The sequence below is a fragment of the Mastomys coucha genome, unplaced genomic scaffold, assembly GCF_008632895.1.
Source record: "Mastomys coucha isolate ucsf_1 unplaced genomic scaffold, UCSF_Mcou_1 pScaffold12, whole genome shotgun sequence".
NCBI classification, from domain to species: Eukaryota; Metazoa; Chordata; class Mammalia; order Rodentia; family Muridae; genus Mastomys; species Mastomys coucha.
The window spans coordinates 28917691-28936551 of record NW_022196894.1 but is presented as its reverse complement, the minus strand read 5'-3'; the positions used below and the strand labels follow the sequence as shown (position 1 = coordinate 28936551).

The window sequence follows — 18861 nt, the reverse complement described above, 5'->3', positions numbered from 1 at the left end:
CTGTGGGGGGTGTGGCATGCATGACTATCAAAGAGCAATGGCCTGATGGGAACCTATAAAGTGACTTGGGAGAAGCCACGCACCTCACTCGGAGGATTCTGTGTGAAAACTTCCTTCATTGGATCCGAGGATCCAAGAGGTATGTCCGAGAGGTATGTTCGTAGTTTGAGCTTGCATTTAGGATAACAGATGGTTAAAGCAGAGACCGCCTGATTCCCACCACCCTCCTTTCAGTTAGAAACTTTCAGTGAGCACGGATTGAGGGCTTGTACAGTTTCCATTTCATTCTCCTCGGACTCCCCAGGTAAGGACTATTGGCACCTGTTTTCGTGTGATGAGGTGGAAGGGGTGGCTAAGCCTGTGCTCTCCCCATGGCTGTTTCTGCTCCACCCCCTCCCCGCTATCAAAAGGAGACCACAAGAACATTGCCTGTTTGGCAAGACAGCACCAGATGAGTTTTCTAGTGTGACTCAACTGTGCCTGACAGTAAGATCAACCGAAAACTGGAATTATTTGTGTGATTGGAGTACTGAACAGCCGGACACAAAATGGTTTTGTTTAGCATATGGGGTTTGCTGGACACAGTGGTGTAATCCTCTGACTCTAGCACTGGGGAAGCAGAGATGCCACACTGTAGGATAGCCTGAACTAGATAGCGGGCTCGAGGACAGAGGAGTATGTAGAAAAAAAAAGAAAGAAATTAAAAAGATGTGGCTCCCGTTCATTCAAAGGCTACTTGTGTTTGTTTGCTTTTAAAGATCTAGTCACCTGTGCAAACTTTTTGTTTTATCATGTGACATCTACTTAATGTTGGACAGCTTCTTAAGGTTAGGGACTGTGGCTAAAGTGATATACGTGCTCTTGGAGACCTGAGCTAATGTTGAGCAAATCAACCTTAACAGAGGACAGGGTCGATTTCAGCACAGGTGGCTTCTAGATGAGAGCTTCGATGCAGCGCACACAGTGGGTTCCCAGGCCAGCACCTCCCAAGAAGAAGCTCAGGGTGCTTGACCCTCAGTGTGCTGCAATCACTGCCTGGTCCAGGATGCACCAGTCTTGGAAGAATTACCTTAAGTTATTTTGGTAGCCAGTTAAAATTATAGTTAAGCTTATTTCAAAATGTAAATTCACCTCGATGGTCTTCCTGTGATATTAGAAGACCAGAAATGATGCGTCGTTCGTAAAGCACGTATCTTTTTCTCAGAGTTACACGTACACATCAATAGCGTGTTCTGTCAGTGTTAAGTGAATCCAAATGGATGGAGCATGGAAAAGGTGATGGTATCAGCCCCTGCCCTCGAGGACTTTCAGCCACAGGAAGAAAACGTAAACAAGCAGACGGTGTCTCTGGAAGCCATGCAGTCAAGGAGAGTTAGCCTTGTTCTGAATCCTCCCACAGAACTCAGGGGTATGTTTCAGCCCACAAGAGAACATCTTGTAACAAGACATTTGTTGGAGTTAGACATGGGCTGACTTGTTATCGCTAGTGCATAGTGAGACAGAGCTCATCGGCTCTCACAGGCAGGCATTTTCCGAAAGGCACCAAGATGGATGCAGGCGGGAACATGGCAGAGAGGCTGTGGGTGGAAAGCTGGCCCTGTCATAGTCCTGTTCCCTTCCAGGCACACCTGGCAGGAGCTGTGGGTGGGGGGAGCTGCATAGATGACCTCTGAGGTCCTGTCCATTTCCGAAATGCAGTAGAATGTATATACCCTGTACCACACTTTAAAGTCCAGTATGTGGGAAAGGCTATTGGCTTAGGCCCTTAGGTAGAGCTATGGAGATTCCAAGAGCCCTTGAAAATGGGTGCAAAGTTTTTAGGAGTTTAGGCTGGGCTGCTACAAACACTCCACCCTTTGAAATGTCAAAAGACGAGTGTTGTTTATATGATGTTGGGAAAAAGGAGGCCTCCGGGACGAAAGATGGTGGTCCCACCACATGTTTGCTCCAGAGAACTTCAGCAGCTGCCCCCTCCCCAATCTGCCCCAGTTGGCAGCTCTCGCTCCTTACATAACTGTTCTTTTTGAAAACCAGGCAACAAAACCTTCAGAAGAAAAGGCTATTGATTATTAAAGTTATTTGGAGGTTCACAGACTCATAATAAAGTGGTTATAATTGTTCCTGTTATGACACATCCTTTTAAATGCTCAGATCTGAGAACATTTTGCTTGCATTGACTCAGTCATCACAGGGAGAAAGGCAGCGAGCTGGAAATAGCTCGTGTGCAGTGAGAGGCAGAGTCACAAAAAGGGAACAGAGGGAAGGCAAGTCAGGGAGAGAGGGAGAGAGGAGCCCAAAGCCTCCATCCATAGCTTGAGTTGACTGCCATTTCACTTCCCTGGCCACTCCCCTCCCAAGAGTTCTGGCCAGCAGAAGACTTCTGTATGAAAATAATGTTGGACCCATACACATCAGCTGACAGCTCTTCTCTGGTTAAATGCACATCCTCTATGAAAAACACTGTCAGCAAATGTGGAAAACATTTGGGAAATACAGTCCTGGTTCTGGTTTTCATAATAGCAATGTCAATGTTTAACTGGGCAAGGTAGCACACAGTAGGCAGAGATAGGAAGATTTCTGTGAGTTCAAGACCACCCCAGTCACCAGGCAATGGTGGTGCACGCCTTTAATCCCAGCACTTGGGAGGCAGAGGCAGGCGGATTTCTGAGTTTGAGGCCAGCCTGGTCTACATACAGAGTGAGTTCCAGGACAACCAGGGCTATAACAGAGAAACCCTGTCTCGAAAAAACAAAAACAAAAACAAAACAAAAAACAAACAGACAAACAAACAAAACCACCCCAGTCTACAAAATGTGTTGTCTAGCCCGGACTAATGGTGAGATGCTATTTCAAAAAATTAAATAAATAAACACAAATCTAATATTTACTGAGCTTGGAGTCAGATGGTACTCTGACATTCCTATTATCTCTCTTATTTTGGGGGTGGCCTTCTTATGTCATTGGAGCTGGTCTTGAATTGGTGGACTCCAGGATCGCCTTACCTAAGCCTCCCTAATAGCCTCCTTCACCAGCACCCCTGGCTTTATTTTATCCTGTTTCCTTTTCACAAAAGATTCATGAGCTAGGCATGACTCTTAGTCCTACTTTATAGGCCAAGGAACAAGGGCCTACTTTGCACAGTTACCCTTAGTAGGTGACAGAGCCAGAGTTGGAACTCCATCTAAGTAACGCTTGGATCTCCCCTCTTACCCAGCCCCATATGCTGCTCTTTGTTAAGGTTCCTGGACCAAGCCTGGGCTGGTAGGACAGCCCAGCAAGACATTGGCAAAGATAAAATGTGAGGCTCTGGGGGAGCATTCACTTATGGACTCCGTTTTTTTCATTCACAAACCTTTTGACTTTTTAGTGCCCCTCTTTGCCTAGTCCCTGCACACATACTATTTTTATTCCAGAAACAAGTCCCTACTGGGCCTGGCATTTCCAAGGGATGATTCTGAGGAGAATCAGAAAGGGTTCCCACCCTGGAGAAATATGCAATGGGGCAGGGGATGGTGTGGATCCATGAAGGAAGCTAATCCAACAAGAGATGCTCTAAAAGAGGTACCAAGGCTCTGAGGCGATAGCCTTACTGCCCCTGGACAGCCAGACTGGCAGCAGCTGCAGGATGCAGCTCCTGGGTGCTGAGGAGAATACCAACTGAAAGATCTAGTCGACAAGGACTCTCCATCACTGTGTGTCATCAGTCACTGTGTCATCTGGAGATCCAGACAACTCCATTTGCATTTTTCCCCAGGCCTCTCCAGCAGCCACTCAACCCCAAGATGGTGACCGTGCTGTTGCTCCTGGCCACACTGGTGGGTCTCTTCACCACAGCCAAAGGACAAGATTTCCATCTTGGGAAATGCCCATCTCCTCCGGTGCAAGAGAATTTTGACCTGATAAAGGTGTGGTAACTCAAATTTCCCCTTTGTTTTGAGCATGCTGAGACGGTTCATTTTATTCTTTTTTTTTTTTTAATCTCCAAAGCAAATCTCTTCCCACTTGGGGATGTGTAAGGGGTCTCTGCAGACATCGGGGACAGCTGAGTAACAGTCACATGAGGTGAGAAGGAAATCCAGTTCAGAGTCTGACACTGGGCCGTTTTTTTTAGGCATATTTAAATACAGTATAATTTGGGGGAAAGTTTTCCTGGTGTAACACAATCCCCTGTGCACACAGAGGCATAAGGACATTGAAACTCTCAAAGCACATTCCCTTCTTCCATGAAGGTGGGTTCTATAGCTAGGCTACATGTGTTATCTTAGGGACCTAGGGGAGACCTGGTGTGGTCGTGGTCATAAAAATAGCATAGAGGTCATCTAGACTATTTATCATTTCTAGTCCTAGTTGTGGGGGCTTAGGGAAGCGAAGTATAGATTGGCTCTACAGATAGCACAGAGTTACCTAGGCAATCAGCCACCTTCATTCCCAGCCTTCTAGGTAGAAAACAGGTTATACCATCCTTTCTCTTGAAAAGACAACCCCGGGTGTTTAAAACTCCCTGGCTACCCTAGTGCTATCTGTGAGCTCAAGGACCTTTGCTCCCAATGGGGAAAACATTTTTCTTATTTTACATTTCCCCTGAAGCAGTCTCTGAGGCTAGAAAGGGGATAAAGGAAGTCTTTGGTACCTCAACTTGTCCCATAGATGGATGCCAACAGGCCATGGGAGCTCCCATGGCCTCGGCAAGGGAAAGCTTAGGGTGGTAAGTAAGAGCTGTCAGTGTATGGGAACGGTCTCCAACAGCTATGGGGAGGTGAGGGTGAGGTCAGGGGATGTAGGTAGGAGCCTTAACTATGGTTGATTCACTGCTATTGTCCCACAGAGACAGAAGCTGGGTGTCCCTCAGGTGACACAGCTAGAACATGCACATAGGGTTCAAAACTAGGCTTCCTATTAATACAGAGAGCTCAAGACAGGACCTGGGAAAAGCCAGAAGTCTCCCAGGGGTGCTTTCTTGTTACCTACAATATAACTAGCTCCCCACAAATGCTTCTTCCTAGAATCAGGCAAAGGTGGCAGCAGTAAGGGACAGCCATTAGATGTCGGAACTCGGCAGCTCTATGGCTAGGGGTGGCCTGGACTCTAATCCTAAGGCCCCTTCTCCTCACTCAAAAGGTTCTAATTGCTTTTAGGCAGCAGCACAGTTGGTTTGAAAAGCACTGAGATTATCAATCACTGGAACTTAAGAGTGAGGGTGTTGGAGGGTGGGTTAGGCAAAGCAGGGAGGAGAGAGATTAGAGAATCTGAGAGAGGAGTAGAAAATGAGGGTAGGCAGTGCCTGAGGTAAGGAAGGGGAAGCTACACACTAAGGCCCGCACTAACATTTCTTATTAGTGTTTTAAGGATTCCCTTTAGTTAGTAAGCACGGAAAAACACAAACAAATAAACAACCAACCAACTTACCAAACAAACAAAAACTTCATGAATGGGGAATTTGATTTTGATTTAGATTTTAAGTTAGGAGTAAAAAAAAAAAAAAATCCGAAATATCTTGGGAATTCCTATTGGTATCTTCACTTAAAGAAGTTCTTTGAGAACTGAAGGAGAATGGCTTTAAAAGATTATTTTCTTTAGTGTGTGTCTGTGTCTGTGTGTGCATGTGCGTAGGTGCCCAGTGGGAGAGCCACAGCTGTAGTTACAGGTAGCCATAAGTTGTCTGGTGTGGATTCTGGGACTCCAACCCCAGTCCTCTTCCAGAGCAGTAAGCACTCTTAGCTGCAGAGCCAGCGGCTCTCCACCCCTAAAACAGAATTTTTTTTAAAAATTGTTAAGGTTAGTTTATATGTCATATTACTGGCTTGTTCAAAAATATTTTTTTTTCTTTCAAGGATTTTTAATTTATTCACTGTTATGCAACCATCATTGAATCCGTTTTAGAACATTTTCATTATCTCAAGGAGAAACCACAAGCCCACTGACAGTCTCTCTGCCTGCATCGCTCAGACTTTTCACCGCTGTGACAAATGCCTGAAAGAGGGGAGATTGATTCCGGCTTCTGGTTTCAGTGCCTTCAGTCCAGGGTTCATATGGTCCACAGGCTGATGGAGAGGCAGAACATCTTAGGATGTGTGGCACAGGAGGCGGCTTAGCTAAAGATACCCAGTGAGTGGAGAGGGAGAAAAGAGATCATGTACAAGATACATCTCTCCCAGGCATGTTTCACTGGCCTGCTTTCCCTAACTAGACCTCTTATCTCACCATCTCCCAATACATCATATTGTGAATCCATCAAGGGATTAGTCTGTTGATTAGGTCAGAGCCCTCAGAATCCAATCACTTCCTTAAAATCCCACCTCTGAACTCTGGTCACCTCAGGACCAAGCATGGGGAGCTTTACATCCAAACCAGAACACTCTCACAGCTATGGGGAGATGAGGGTGATGGGGGGGTGAGGTGCGGGGATGTGGGTAGGGGCATTAACTATGGCTGATTCAATACTGTTGTCCCACAGAGACAGAAGCTGGGTGTCCCTCAGGTGACATAGCTAGAACATACACATAGGGTTCAAAACTAGGCTTCCTATCAATACAGAGAGCTCAAGACAGGACCTAGGAAAAAACCAGAAGTCCCCCAGGGGTGCTTTCTTGTTACCTACAATGTAACTAGCTCCCCATAAATGCTGCTTCTTCCTGGAATCAGGCAAAGACGGCCACAGAAATGGCCTGGACTCTGATCCAATATTTTACTTTCTGTCGATATGAATTTGTCTATGGAGTACACAATACTAGCCTTTTGTGACTAAAGGCAATGTTTTCAAGGGTCTGTCTTCAGACACACTAGAAGAGGGCATTGGTTCCCATGAGAGATGGTTGTGAGCCACAATGTGGTTGCTGGGAATTGAACTCAGGATCTCTGGAAGAGCAGCCAGTGCTCTTAACCACAGAGCCACTCCCACAACCATGTTTAATTTTTGGCAAGCTGTTTTAGAAGAGTCGCATCACTCTGACTCTTTAGACATGGAGTTGTCCTAGTATAGAAACTTCACTGAGAAAGATTTGCAGAGGAACATGGGATTGTGAGGAAACAGCAGGCCAACCTCTCACCTCTGAGTTTCCTTGTTTCTGGAAAGTCACACTTCCTTGCTCTTTAACTGTGGATCACTAAGGTCCCTTGAATAGCTAAGAACTCTTTGAAACATATTGGAAGATGTAAATTTTTCTGAGCATGCCTGTGAAGACCGTTAGCCTCATTCTTTGGTATTTTCAATGAAGGTCACATTTGATTTTGTTGTTGTTGTTGCCATCATCGTCAGTTTTTGTTTTGTTTTCTTCTGAGGCAGGTTCTCGATGTAGCCCAGGTTCACCTTGAACTCTCTATCTATCTAACGCTGACCTTGAATTCCTGATTTTTCCTTTGTTGTGCACATCCCCGGTTCTGGGTTTAGAGGCCTTTGTTAAGATTCAGTGTTTTTAAGTGACTGTTGGAGCTTACTGAAAAGATGGGGAAAGGGTGGTCAAAGATGTGGGCGCGTGCTTGAACAGTTATGTGACAGAAACGGTCCTGTCACTGGCTCTTCAGGATGCTGCTGAGGGTTTGGAGGTGAATGTATGCTTTACTTGCTCTGTTGGGTGAAAGAGTTTCAAATCTGTAAAACAACTATAATTAATATTTTGACTAGGGAGTTACACTCACACAGTTTAAAATGCTGATGGTGCAAAAAAAAAATTAAAAAGCTGTGCACATGGCTCAGTGATAGCGTAGCTCAGTGACAGTATATCTGCCTAGTGTAAAGTCTTTGTCCCATCCCTAGCACCACGGAGAGTGGGGGTGGGGAGGACAAATCCCAAAGCCCAAAGGTCTAACGGAGCATTCAGTGAAGTTTCCTTTAGTCTTTCCCGTTTCTTATCCCAGGAGCAGCCAGTAAAAACAACATATTGTATATCATTTTTTAAAGACAATGTATACATATATAAACAAATATGTATAAGACTGTGGTAGCCAAAATAAAAGCTTCCAGATGTCCATGGCCTGTTTTCAAACCAGTGAACATACTACCTTCCAGAGAATAAAGGGATTCTATAGAGGTGACCTGAGATGGCCGGATTAACCTGGTTATCCAAGTGGATCCAATTTAACCACATAAAAAATTGTTAGAAGCAGAAAAATCTTTCCTAGCTGTGGTCAGAGAGAGAGCTTTGAGAAAGAAATGAGTGTCAGAGAGGTGCTGTGGAGGTGTTGTCAAGGGTCTGCTCGGAGTTAGATGACCTTGAATATGGAGAACTTTCAGGTCCAGAAAGCAGGTGTCATGTGCAACACAGGGAAACAGAGGCACCCACTCTCCCTCAGAGCCTCTGGAAAGGGAGGGACCCCAAATTTCAGTTTTAACTTCATGATGTTAGGATCAGAGTCTGACTTCTAAATCCATAAATTAATAAATCTGTGCTGGTTAAAGCTTATAGCTGCTCATCACAGCAGCAATAGAAACCCCATACAATATGCTTTTCCTTGTTGTTATGCCAAAGGTAGCTTACGCATATACTTCACCTCAAACCTGGCTCTTTAGTCTTTACTCTTTTTAAAATTTTTTTTTATTTATTTACTTTACATTCCAATCACAGCCTCTCTCCCTCCTGTCTTCCCAGTCCCACCTTCTTTCTCCTATTCTCCTCTCACCCTTCTCTAAGGAGGAGGGGGAGTAGCCCACCCACCCCACCACCAACTCACCCTGGCACATCAAGTCTCATCAGGACTAAACACATGCTCTCCGCCCCCAATTCAACCCCTGAGACTATTAATGTTCTTTATTCTTTAGTTAACCTTCAAGATAATTGCATATAACTTTTTAACAAAAGGTGTATAAAATGTCATCAGAGAGATACACTATCATTTATTTCTCCAGCCCCTCTCTAGACTGCTTTCTTCCTTTTATTGTTACAGACAGACCTTCTACTTACACATCGTTTCTTTACAACAGGAGAACATTCCAAGAAGTTAAATTGCTGGGCTAAAAGAACGTGTATTTTTAGTTTTGCTCAATATTACCAAACTGCCCTCTGCAGAGGATATAAATTGGTACAGTAACCAACTCCAAACAGAAGTGCCCCACAGTCAGCATGTCTGAGTTACATAAAAGTCAAGCTGCCCTGTACAGTTATCAGCTGTTGGAGGTAAAAGGTATTTTCCATCAACCACACAAACCGTTGCTTTTGCAAAGGCTGGAATTTCACACGAGTTCTGACTAAAGAGAACTCTGAAAACATATCCAAGTAGAGAGAGAGCGAGCCCTTTAGGAATAGAACGTGGCATACAATCATTACCCGCACATCCGAATCATTTATTCTCATTTGAAACAGTATCTTGCCCAGTTGGCTGGGAACGATGCAGTCTATTTGGCCTGGTTTCCCCTGGAAAGGGCTCTGCTTCTAAGGCAACAATGGGGACGAGTCAGCAGGTCCCCAGAGAGCCCTTGCGTTTTGCCTCTGCTTGTTGTTGTCTGTGCAGTATCTTGGAAGATGGTATGAAATTGAGACGATCCCAACGACCTTTGAAAACAGAATCTGCATTCAGGCCAACTACTCGCTGACAGAGAACGAAAACGTGAAAGTGCTGAACACGGAGCTGAGGTGAGTGACTGCGCATGCCTACCTCGGCAAGCGGGACACGGAGATGGTATGTGATACTCAAGCTAGGCAGGATGATCTAGATGCATGTGTTCCCTTCTTTAACCACCGCTGAGCACCTCCTGAATACCAGACACTGAGAGAAGCAATAGCGAGTTGAAAGTACCAGTCAGAGCGCCTGTTTTCGTTCCAAAATGGAGACTCTTGTAGCAAAGGACTACCTTACTTGGCCTCTAAACCGAGAGAGAAACCCTTTCTGTCCATCTACTCACAGAAACTATCAGGTTTTGTCGAATACTTCTCTGAACTGGGGGCTCACATTGTCTCGCGGCAATTTGTCCACCTCTAGCCAGCTTCTCCGTTAGGAACCCCGCCCCTTCTGTTTGTTTTCTCTCTTTTCTCCTTTTGAGATAGGATCTTGTGTAGCCCAGGCTGGCTTCCAACGCACTGCATAGCCAAGGTCCTGGAATTTCTGATCCTCCTCAGTGCTAGGATTACAAATGTGTACTGATGGTTGAACCCAGAGCTTTTTGTATGCTACGAAAGTCTCTACCAACCGGGACACAGTACCAGGCCCAGGCAGCTTCATTTTTTGCTAAGCAAGCGTCATGTACCTGAACAGATACATGTACTCTCTAGCTTATGTCAACAGGATCTCCTCTAGAAGTTTTTGCTTCTGTCGATAAGTACACTGAACATTGAGTTGATCCACGTCTTTACACTCTGGAAAACAGACAAGAAGAGACCTAGAATGAGGTCCTACTAGCTTAGCCTCTACCAACAAAGGTTGCGGCACCAACAACTACATCTAAGTATGTCCTATATGCAAGGCACTAACCACCCCTGTACTGGGGCCTCTCTGAAGGTATATTTACTTAATCCCCACGATGTAGCAAAAGTAGATACTATTATAAACTTCATGGATGAAAAAAACCAATGTTGGTATAGAGAAAGAAGCAGCTTGTTCAAAGGCCGTATAACTGATACAGGATGAAGTCTAGATTTGAACCCCAGAAAGCAACTGTACTCAGTGCTGTTTGCTAGGTTCACAGAGGTGCTGGGTGCCATGACGCCATCCACCAACTCCCCTGTGGGCCAGAGCGCAAACCTGACTTCTTTTGGAGCCCCAGGGAAGGCTGCAGGAATTGAAATGCCTTTGCCAGGAATCTCCAAGGAATTTGACAGGCCTTGTATTAGTCAGTTGTCTCTCCTCACAATGGAATCCAGAGAAAAGGTTCATTTGGGCCTAAGTTCAGGAAGTTCCTATCTGGAATCAAGGGGCCTTATTCCCTGGGCCTCTGGTGAAGGTTGGAGGTAGAAAACAAAACAATGCATCCCAGGAGAGAGGAAAGAGAAACAGGAAGAGAATAGGCTCCCACAATCCTCTTTGAAAGCTCACTCCCAGGGACCTACAAACCTTTCTCATCTCCTGCAGACCATAATAGCATCACCCTGGGGACCAAACCTTTACCATGTCCTTTGGGGAACATTTAACCAGATCACAGCAGGAAGGGGAGTTGTAATGACTTCTTTCCTTTATTTTTATTTTATTTTAGTTTTTCAAGACAGGATTTCTCCATGTAGCACTGGCTGTGCCGGACTCCCTCTGTAGACCAGGCTGGCCTTGAACTCAGAGATCCATCTGCCTCTGCTTCCTGAGTTCTGGTACTAAAGGCATGTACCATCAACGCCTAGCAGTAATGACCTGTTTTCAATGAAATATTATGTCCCATGAGATCCCAAATCCATGATGTCCACATCAGGGGAGCTGAAACTAGGGAATTCTCTCAGCCTGTGCTCAAGAATTAAGAACCCAAATGATCTGGCCTAGAGCTGAAAGAGAGAAGGAATCGGGCTTTGGTGCTTGGCCGCCTGGTTTCAATCAGATATTAGAATGAGCTCTTAGGTTAGCTAGGATGTTCTATAGCCAGTAACAATAGAACTAACATCCCTGAGGCTGCCTGTGCATCAAGTGAGGTAAAAGCTCTTACAACATTGTTTGGCAAGTTTGTAAGCATCTAATTAAACATGAGCTTTTGTGGCTGAACTCCCATTGCCTCAAAACACAGGTGAAAGCCAGTGAGATGGCTCAGTGGGTAGACAGGCCTGGCACCAAGGCGATTCCCACAAGTTTGCTTCCAACCTACACACATGATAAGAGTACACACACACACACACACACACACACACACAAATACAATAAATGTAATAAAATAATATTCAAACCCATGCATTTCACCATAACACATTGTGCATTTATGGTCAGAGATCACTGTCTTGACAATTGTTCTGGAACAAGACACAAATGATAGTGTTGAGGAGAAGTGCCTAGCTTGTTGCTAAGTTACTATTTGCAGATACAGCAGGGCATGGTGCCTGGCCCTATGTGGGGATGAACAGACAATGCAATCAGGAATGTGAGAGTACCTTCCCTAACTTCTCTTACCTGCTGCTAAGGTGCTGGATTTTAGGGCCTCCCTCACCTCCAACCATACAACGCTAACCTACCAACTGCCTCATACATACTTAGGTCTCATGGTTGCCCCGCTTGAGGACTGATGGGCAGGCAGTTCCTTTGCCACCTCCTGAAGAGTAGCATTCTGATGTCTAGGCACCTCCCTTCTCTGTCCTCTCCTCTGAGGCTTCCCTTGTCCTGTGTTCATGGGTAAATGAGAAAAAGAAAGAGGGAGAAAGAAAGAGAGAGAAAGAGAGAGAGAAAGAAAGGCTTGTGCTTACATATGGTAGAGGAGAAAGTTTATTGTAGATAAAAGGGAAACCATAACCAATGACATGTGGGAGAGTCCATTGTGGACATGACCCTGAGCCCTGTGAGGAGGGAAGGGAGAGGAGATAGAAAGGAACCAGATGCAGCAGCCAGGAGGCCCAAGAGAGATGGGTAACCAAAATGGCTGTATTATATAAGGAAGGGCAGCTGGGGACTGGGCCCTTCTCCACTGGGCTAGAGAAGTTTGAGGTAGGGGGTATGCCTGCCAGAAGGACTCTGGAACAGGTAGGGACTGAGGGATGCTGGGAGAACCTGGAGGCCAGGTCCCCTTTAATATGTTAAGTAGGCACCTCAGCCTTTTGACTCAGGTTTGAGATCTAACAATAGGATCTTTTTGGGTTATCCTGAAATGGGCCAGATCCTTGTGAAGGATCAGAGAACTTGTTTGGTTTCAAGACCAGCACACTTATCATAGGCCACCATTTAATATACCGCATAGGCCACCATTTAATATACCATGAGGAAAGAACGGCTCTGCCAATGCCAAGTGTTGGGAGGTCAGTCCTAAGATTCGTGGTTCTTCACAATCAGACTGAATCACAGTGGCCAGGTTTTCTCATTGCCTCTGTGCCAACCTGTTCTGCTTCAAAATCTCCCACACTCACTTGGACATTACCCAAACTGGAGGGGGGGGGGGTTAGAACTCAGGCCCTTAGGTGGGACACAGGGGGATGGCTCTGCACTGCTTTCCAGTGATCTAGTTCCTCCTTCCTCTGCTTCCTCGTTTTCCTCTCTGTGTAAAGAGATAAACCTTGGGGGATGTGGGTGGGTGTGTGAATTTTCCCATTCTGCTCTATTCCCTCTCTTTGAAGCCTAGGAGCAAGATGTCTGAAATGCCTGAAAGGTAAATAGCAAAAAGTCCAAACAACAGTGTTGAAGTGCAAGGGTCTAGCAAAGATCCAGCCCCCATGGCTGTTGCTTGTCCAGAGGTCTGCCTGAGTCTCAGACAGTCACAGTGGGAAGAACCAGGTCTGGCTGGCCTTTGAAGAGCCGCTCACAGGAGACACCACTGCCCACAGCAGACAGTACCTGCCGGCTGCCGGAGTCCTTAGGGCATAAAGCTTTCATTGATCTTTGGTTTTTAATGAGTTGTACGTCTCTTCCTCTTCCATATCTTTTTTTCCTTTCCTTTCCTTGTTTCTTTTCTCTCCTCCCCTCCCCCCCACAGTCCTGATGGAACCATAAACCAAGTTAAGGGGGAAGCCAAACAGAGAGACGTCTCAGAGCCAGCCAAGCTGGAACTCCAGTACTTCGTGTGTAAGTATCCACTTCTCTCAGGAAGCCTGTGGGGATGGGAGACGTGCAGATGGAAAGCAGGAGCCCTATGTTCAAACACATCTGAGTCCTGCCGCCAAGGTCCAGTTCTGTGTGTAGTTATTTTTGGTGCACCTACTGTGTGCTCTTCCCTGGGCTAGGCACTGGGAAATACAGCCTCTGAGAAAACTTTGGAGGAACCAGGAAACTTATTAGCATCTTAGCAGACAAGGCTCACAGAAAAGCCTGATCTCCTGGGAAACAGAAGCCCCCAAATTACTAGATGTTAAGAGAACAATTGGCCTATGCAAATGCTTACAGGCAAGAGACTAGAGTGGAGGCTCTTCAGGGGCCTGGCTCTGCTGCTCTCTGACTGAGTTCTGAGGAATGCACTCAGGCTGTGGAGAAAGCAGTTAGTTTTGTTTGTCCTGTAGATATATTGGAGAATTCAGCTCAGCCCTGTGAGGTTTTCTCTTGCTATAGGGTAGACACTGAAGTCACTCACTCCCTGCAAGAGAAATCACCATCCTTCTTCCCACCAACATCTCCCTGCTTCTATCCCCAGCTCCCCCACCCCCAGCCAGTCTCTAGAATAGGGGAGAGAGGAAGTTCTTACTTATAAACCAAAAAAGGAATGATGCTGTAAGGATAAAGCTGTCCTTCCCCACACATGCGACTGTGAGCAAATACCTCCAGATGAACAAGCTCCCAGGCTGGCATTGTGAAGCTAGACCAGACTTGCTCAGTGCAGTGTCAAGGGCTCTGTGCATGTTTGTTTCCCTCCTCATTTTTACAAACAAGGAAGATGAATTTCAGGGAACCAATGAGTAAGATGGGTAGACAGACGCTGAGCTCATTGGAGCCTGACTCTCTGAAACCTCCTTCAAGAATTTCCCCCATGGCATGGATGGGAAAGGCGTGGGGATGCGAGTGAAGGCAATAAGCCTTAGTTTCTAATAGCCTTTCAATTCTGGGGGTCTCCATGGCAACTGAGGCTGTACCTTCACCATGTGAAGTATCATATGCACAGGCTACTGAAGGAGCCCTGGGACCAGAGGCAGGAGCTGTTTGCTGGGGAAGTTGAGGATTAAGAAGCTCATTGGGAATACAGGGTGTTCAAGTTTGCTTTCTGTTGCTATGGAGAGTGGGGGTGTTCATCTTATAGGTTATAGTACATCACTGAGGGAAGAAGCCAGGGCAGGCTCTGGAGTCCAGGCCATGCAGGGACACTGATTACTGGCTTGCTCCCTGTAACTCATTCAGCTTGATGTTTTTGATATAACTCAGGACCACCTGCCTAGGGGTAACACCACCCACGGAGGGCTAAGTGTGGCCCCATTCATTAATCAAGAAAATGCTCCACTGGCCAATGTGATAGAGGCAGTTCCTCAAACAAGGGTCTCTCCTTACAAGATGACTCTAACTTGTGTCATGTTATCAAAAAACTAACCAGCACAGAGAGGTTAAGAGGTTGTGGGGGTCCTTCTAGGATATTTGGGAGATTATGGGGAAGACGGATGTTCTGAGTAGAGAGAATGGCATGGGAGAAGCCTACATAAATGTTTAAAGCATGGGAAGGTACCTCCAGTACAGGATGGAATTAAGAAGGCCCCCTAATGAAGTTTACACCATAGTCTTCATGAGCACTGGAGCAATAGTGACACTTTCCAATAAAGAGAGACATGGAAGTTGTCTGTACACTGGGTAAGTGTATTCTAGAGAGACAGACAGTGTGTGGGAAAGACAGAATGTTTATGTCTAGGTGGACTTGAAGACCCTTGATGCTACCGAAGAGGTGGGAGACACATTTTTCCAAAACTCAAATGCAGAGTGACTAACTTCACAGACAGTGTGTCCACTGTCTGTGTGTGTGTGTGTCTGTGTGTGTCTCTGTGTGTATGTGTCTGTGTGTGTGTTTGTCACATGTAAGAACCCCAAGTCTCAAATAGCAACTCAGCACCAACTGTCCATCCAGGCTTCAGTCTACCCTCTTCTACCCTTTCGTGTTTATAAAAAGAGACTCAAAGGTAGGAAGAAGCTTGGTAGCTGGTCCTCTAGGCCCAGGTTTTCGCATAATTAGCTGGACCCTCGACATCCAGGCAAACCTCCATCCTCCTCTATCACACAGCTTCCCAGGCAGACCTGGCGATGTTAACAGGAATCATGAATGTTTTTGAGTATTGGGGGTGGGCTCTCTGGTATTTAAAGAAGCATCTCCATGGGAGCACATGTGCCCATATTTTCATATCTCTGAGGTCTGCACACAGCTTTTCCCACTTGAGGCATCCTCCTTGATGTCTGGGCTGTGAGTTTCCTTTGCCCTGGACCCTAGCTGTGGAAGTAAGTTCACAGACAGAGTTTGTAGATTCGAACGGAGAGGACAAAGCCTCAATCCAATCTTTCCTCTGCAGAACCTCTTTAAATCAGGCCCCTGCAGTCTACAGAAGCCTGTCACTGGACCTTTAGGAGCCTTTTGGTGGGAAAAGCTTAAACCTCTAGGATGGAGAGAAGGCTCAGTGGTTAAGAACACTGGCTGCTCTTCCTGAGGTCCTGAGTTCAATTCCCAGCACACCCACCTGGTAGCTCATAACCATCTATAACGGGATCTGATGCCCTCTTCTGGCAGGCAAGCATATCATAAATAAACAAATCAAAAAAGGTGGGGAGAAAGTCAAAAAAAGAAAAGGTTACAAACCATAACCACATCTTTTTATCTTTTTTGGAGGGGTGTTGTCTCAAGACAGGGTTTCTCTGTGTAGCTGGCATAGAACTCACTCCGTAGACCAGGCTTGCTTTCAACTCATAGCAATCTGCTTGCTTCTGCCTCCTGAGGGCTAGGATTAAAGGTGTGAGCCATCACCATCTGGTTTACCACACCTCATTCTTTTTTTTTTTTTTTAACATTTTATTTTTATTTATTTTATGTGTATGAGTACACTGTAACTGTACAGATAGCCATGAGCTATCATGTGTGTGGCTGCTGTTGATCTCAGGACCTCTGCCAGCCCCGCTCCCTCTGGCCCGCTCTTCTGCTCTTCTGGTGCATAATTTACTGCAACTGTCTTCAGACGCACCAGAAGAGGGCATCCGATCTCATTACGAGTGGTTGTGAGCCACCATGTGGTTGCTGGGATCCAAACTCAGGACCTTCGGAAGAGCAGTCAGTGCTCTTACCTGCTAAGCTATCTCACCAGCCTCACTACACCTCATTCTTAAAGTGCAGTGTTTTGCTGAGATTGCGCAGGAGGAAACACTAAACCCATCAGCCTCTGTTTCTTCACACGGGCAGGCTGTTGAGGAATGGTGGACTCCAGCCCCTTGCTGTTCATTCTCCACTCTCCTTGCTAAGCAGCACTTCTGTGCACATTGACACTAGTGCACCCAGCTAACCCAAGGAGGCTGTCTGAGTCACCAGCCATCCAGTGCACCTGTTAAAAAGGAGTTGCTGTTAAAGAGGGGGGCATAAAACTGGCTTTTGGCTATTGACACACTATAATCACTGGGGAGTTACGTTGTTGTGGTGGGTTTTTTTATTTGTTCGTTCGTTTGTTTTAATTTGCTTTGGTTTGGTTTTGTTTTTTTCGAGACAGAGTTTCTCTGTGTAGCCCTGGCTGTCCTGGAACTCACTCTGTAGACCAGGCTGGCCTTGAACTCAGAAATCTGCCTGCTTCTGTCTCCAAAGTGCTGGGATTAAAGGCATGCACCACCACTGCCCAGTGAGGCAGACTTGTAATCCCAACATTGAGGAGACTAAGGCAGGAAGAAAGCTAGTTATAGGTCAACCCGAGCTATAGAGTGAGGCTCCATCTCAAGATTAAAAGGTGGCTGGTGATGTGGCTTTGTGGGTAAAGTGGATAAAGGATCTGAGTTTGAACCCTGGAGCCCACCTGGAGAGAACTAACTCCGCACTATTGTCCTCTGACCTCCACACGTAAGCCATGGCGCATGCACTACTTTTTAAAAAGAAGCCAACCACCTGAAGGTTGAAGCAGGAGAAGGGTGGGAAAGGGTGCTTAGTGTCTCTCCCAGCCCCCATGTTTCAACATAGATTTAGAGATTGGGTTCCCAGAGCTCTGGAAAGGAGGCTTCCCTTGCCCTGGTCCTTCCTCACGTGGCTGCTTCTGGTTCTCAGTGGGATCACCCTATTGGATCCTGGCCACCGATTATGAGAACTATGCCCTCGTGTACTCCTGCATCGGCTTAGGGATCTTCCACTTGGATTATGTTTGGATCCTGGGAAGAAGTCCTTACCTCCCTCCAGAAACAATAACCTACCTAAAAGATATCCTTACTTCGAATGGTATCAACATCAAAGGAATGATACCCGTGGATCAAGCGAACTGCCCGGACTCCCTGTAAAGGGGGTGGGGAAGACCATTCCAGGTTATTTCATCGCTTTGCGTTCCCTGGCACTCCTTACAAGCAACCGCTGCAACGTACTAGAGGGAACGTACTATGGCCATAGAAGCCAATGGAGGAAGGGGACTCATGGAAAGTTGGCCCAACCCAATAAGACCCCACACTGCTACCCTGCTAGTCCAATAATAAACATTTTGCAGATCAGCTGTGTTTCCTGTGGATTCTGACCTAGGTTTATAGTGTCATGATCGGCAGATGGTTGGAAACCATAGTTATAAAACAGGAGAAAGCTGATGACCAAGTCAGATCCTGGTGACTCGGATCCAGGGTTCCACTCCACAGCAGATGCTCCAGAGGGAATTCTGAGACATTTTTAATTTCTATCTGGATTCTTCCTTGAAGCTTTAACTTTCTCATCGGGAAGTTTTCGGAACAGGGCTGAAGAATGTGCGTCCTGGGAGGATCTGGGAAACGCGGACAGTCTGAGAAGACAGAGGGATTTTTTTAAATGATGCGAAATTTTTGTTCTCTTTCACTCAGAATTTACTGAGGTCCAATTGCATTCTAGTCACTGAAAAAAAAAATCTAGAATCCCAGATCACCGCTCTCTCCCTACCCCCACCCTACCCCATTCCTGCCCCCAAGCGTCAACCCAGCCCAGTGATAGAAACATGACAGAGCAATGTAGAGGGCATCATGGGAAATCAGAGAACATCCCACCCCCTTCAAGACACAAGCTCAAGCAACCCAGTCTGTCTTTAAAGCCTCGGCATTCCCATGCCCCTGCTCCAGTAGCAAGTAAGGAATTACGTGGTGTTGTGCTTTCTGACCTTGTGACTTTTAAAACCACACGACCTCAGATTTATCACCCCACAAGTTCACTTAGTTCTTGTGCATAGT

At 46.1% G+C, this 18861-nt stretch overlaps 1 protein-coding gene across 2 annotated transcripts; it reads left to right on the top strand.

Moving 5' to 3' along the window:
* Positions 1-18165, top strand: Apod (apolipoprotein D). 2 transcript variants are annotated; one of them, XM_031364671.1, is made up of 5 exons: positions 1-152; positions 3755-3905; positions 9445-9566; positions 13517-13605; positions 17735-18165. In XM_031364671.1, exons 1-5 carry the CDS (start codon positions 46-48, stop codon positions 17959-17961), a joined length of 696 nt encoding a protein of 231 aa, XP_031220531.1. In that variant the 5' UTR covers positions 1-45; the 3' UTR covers positions 17962-18165. The 2 variants fall into 2 exon arrangements, with proteins under 2 accessions (XP_031220531.1, XP_031220532.1); XM_031364672.1 differs by having other exon boundaries at positions 40-139.
* Positions 18166-18861: the final 696 nt, after the last annotated feature.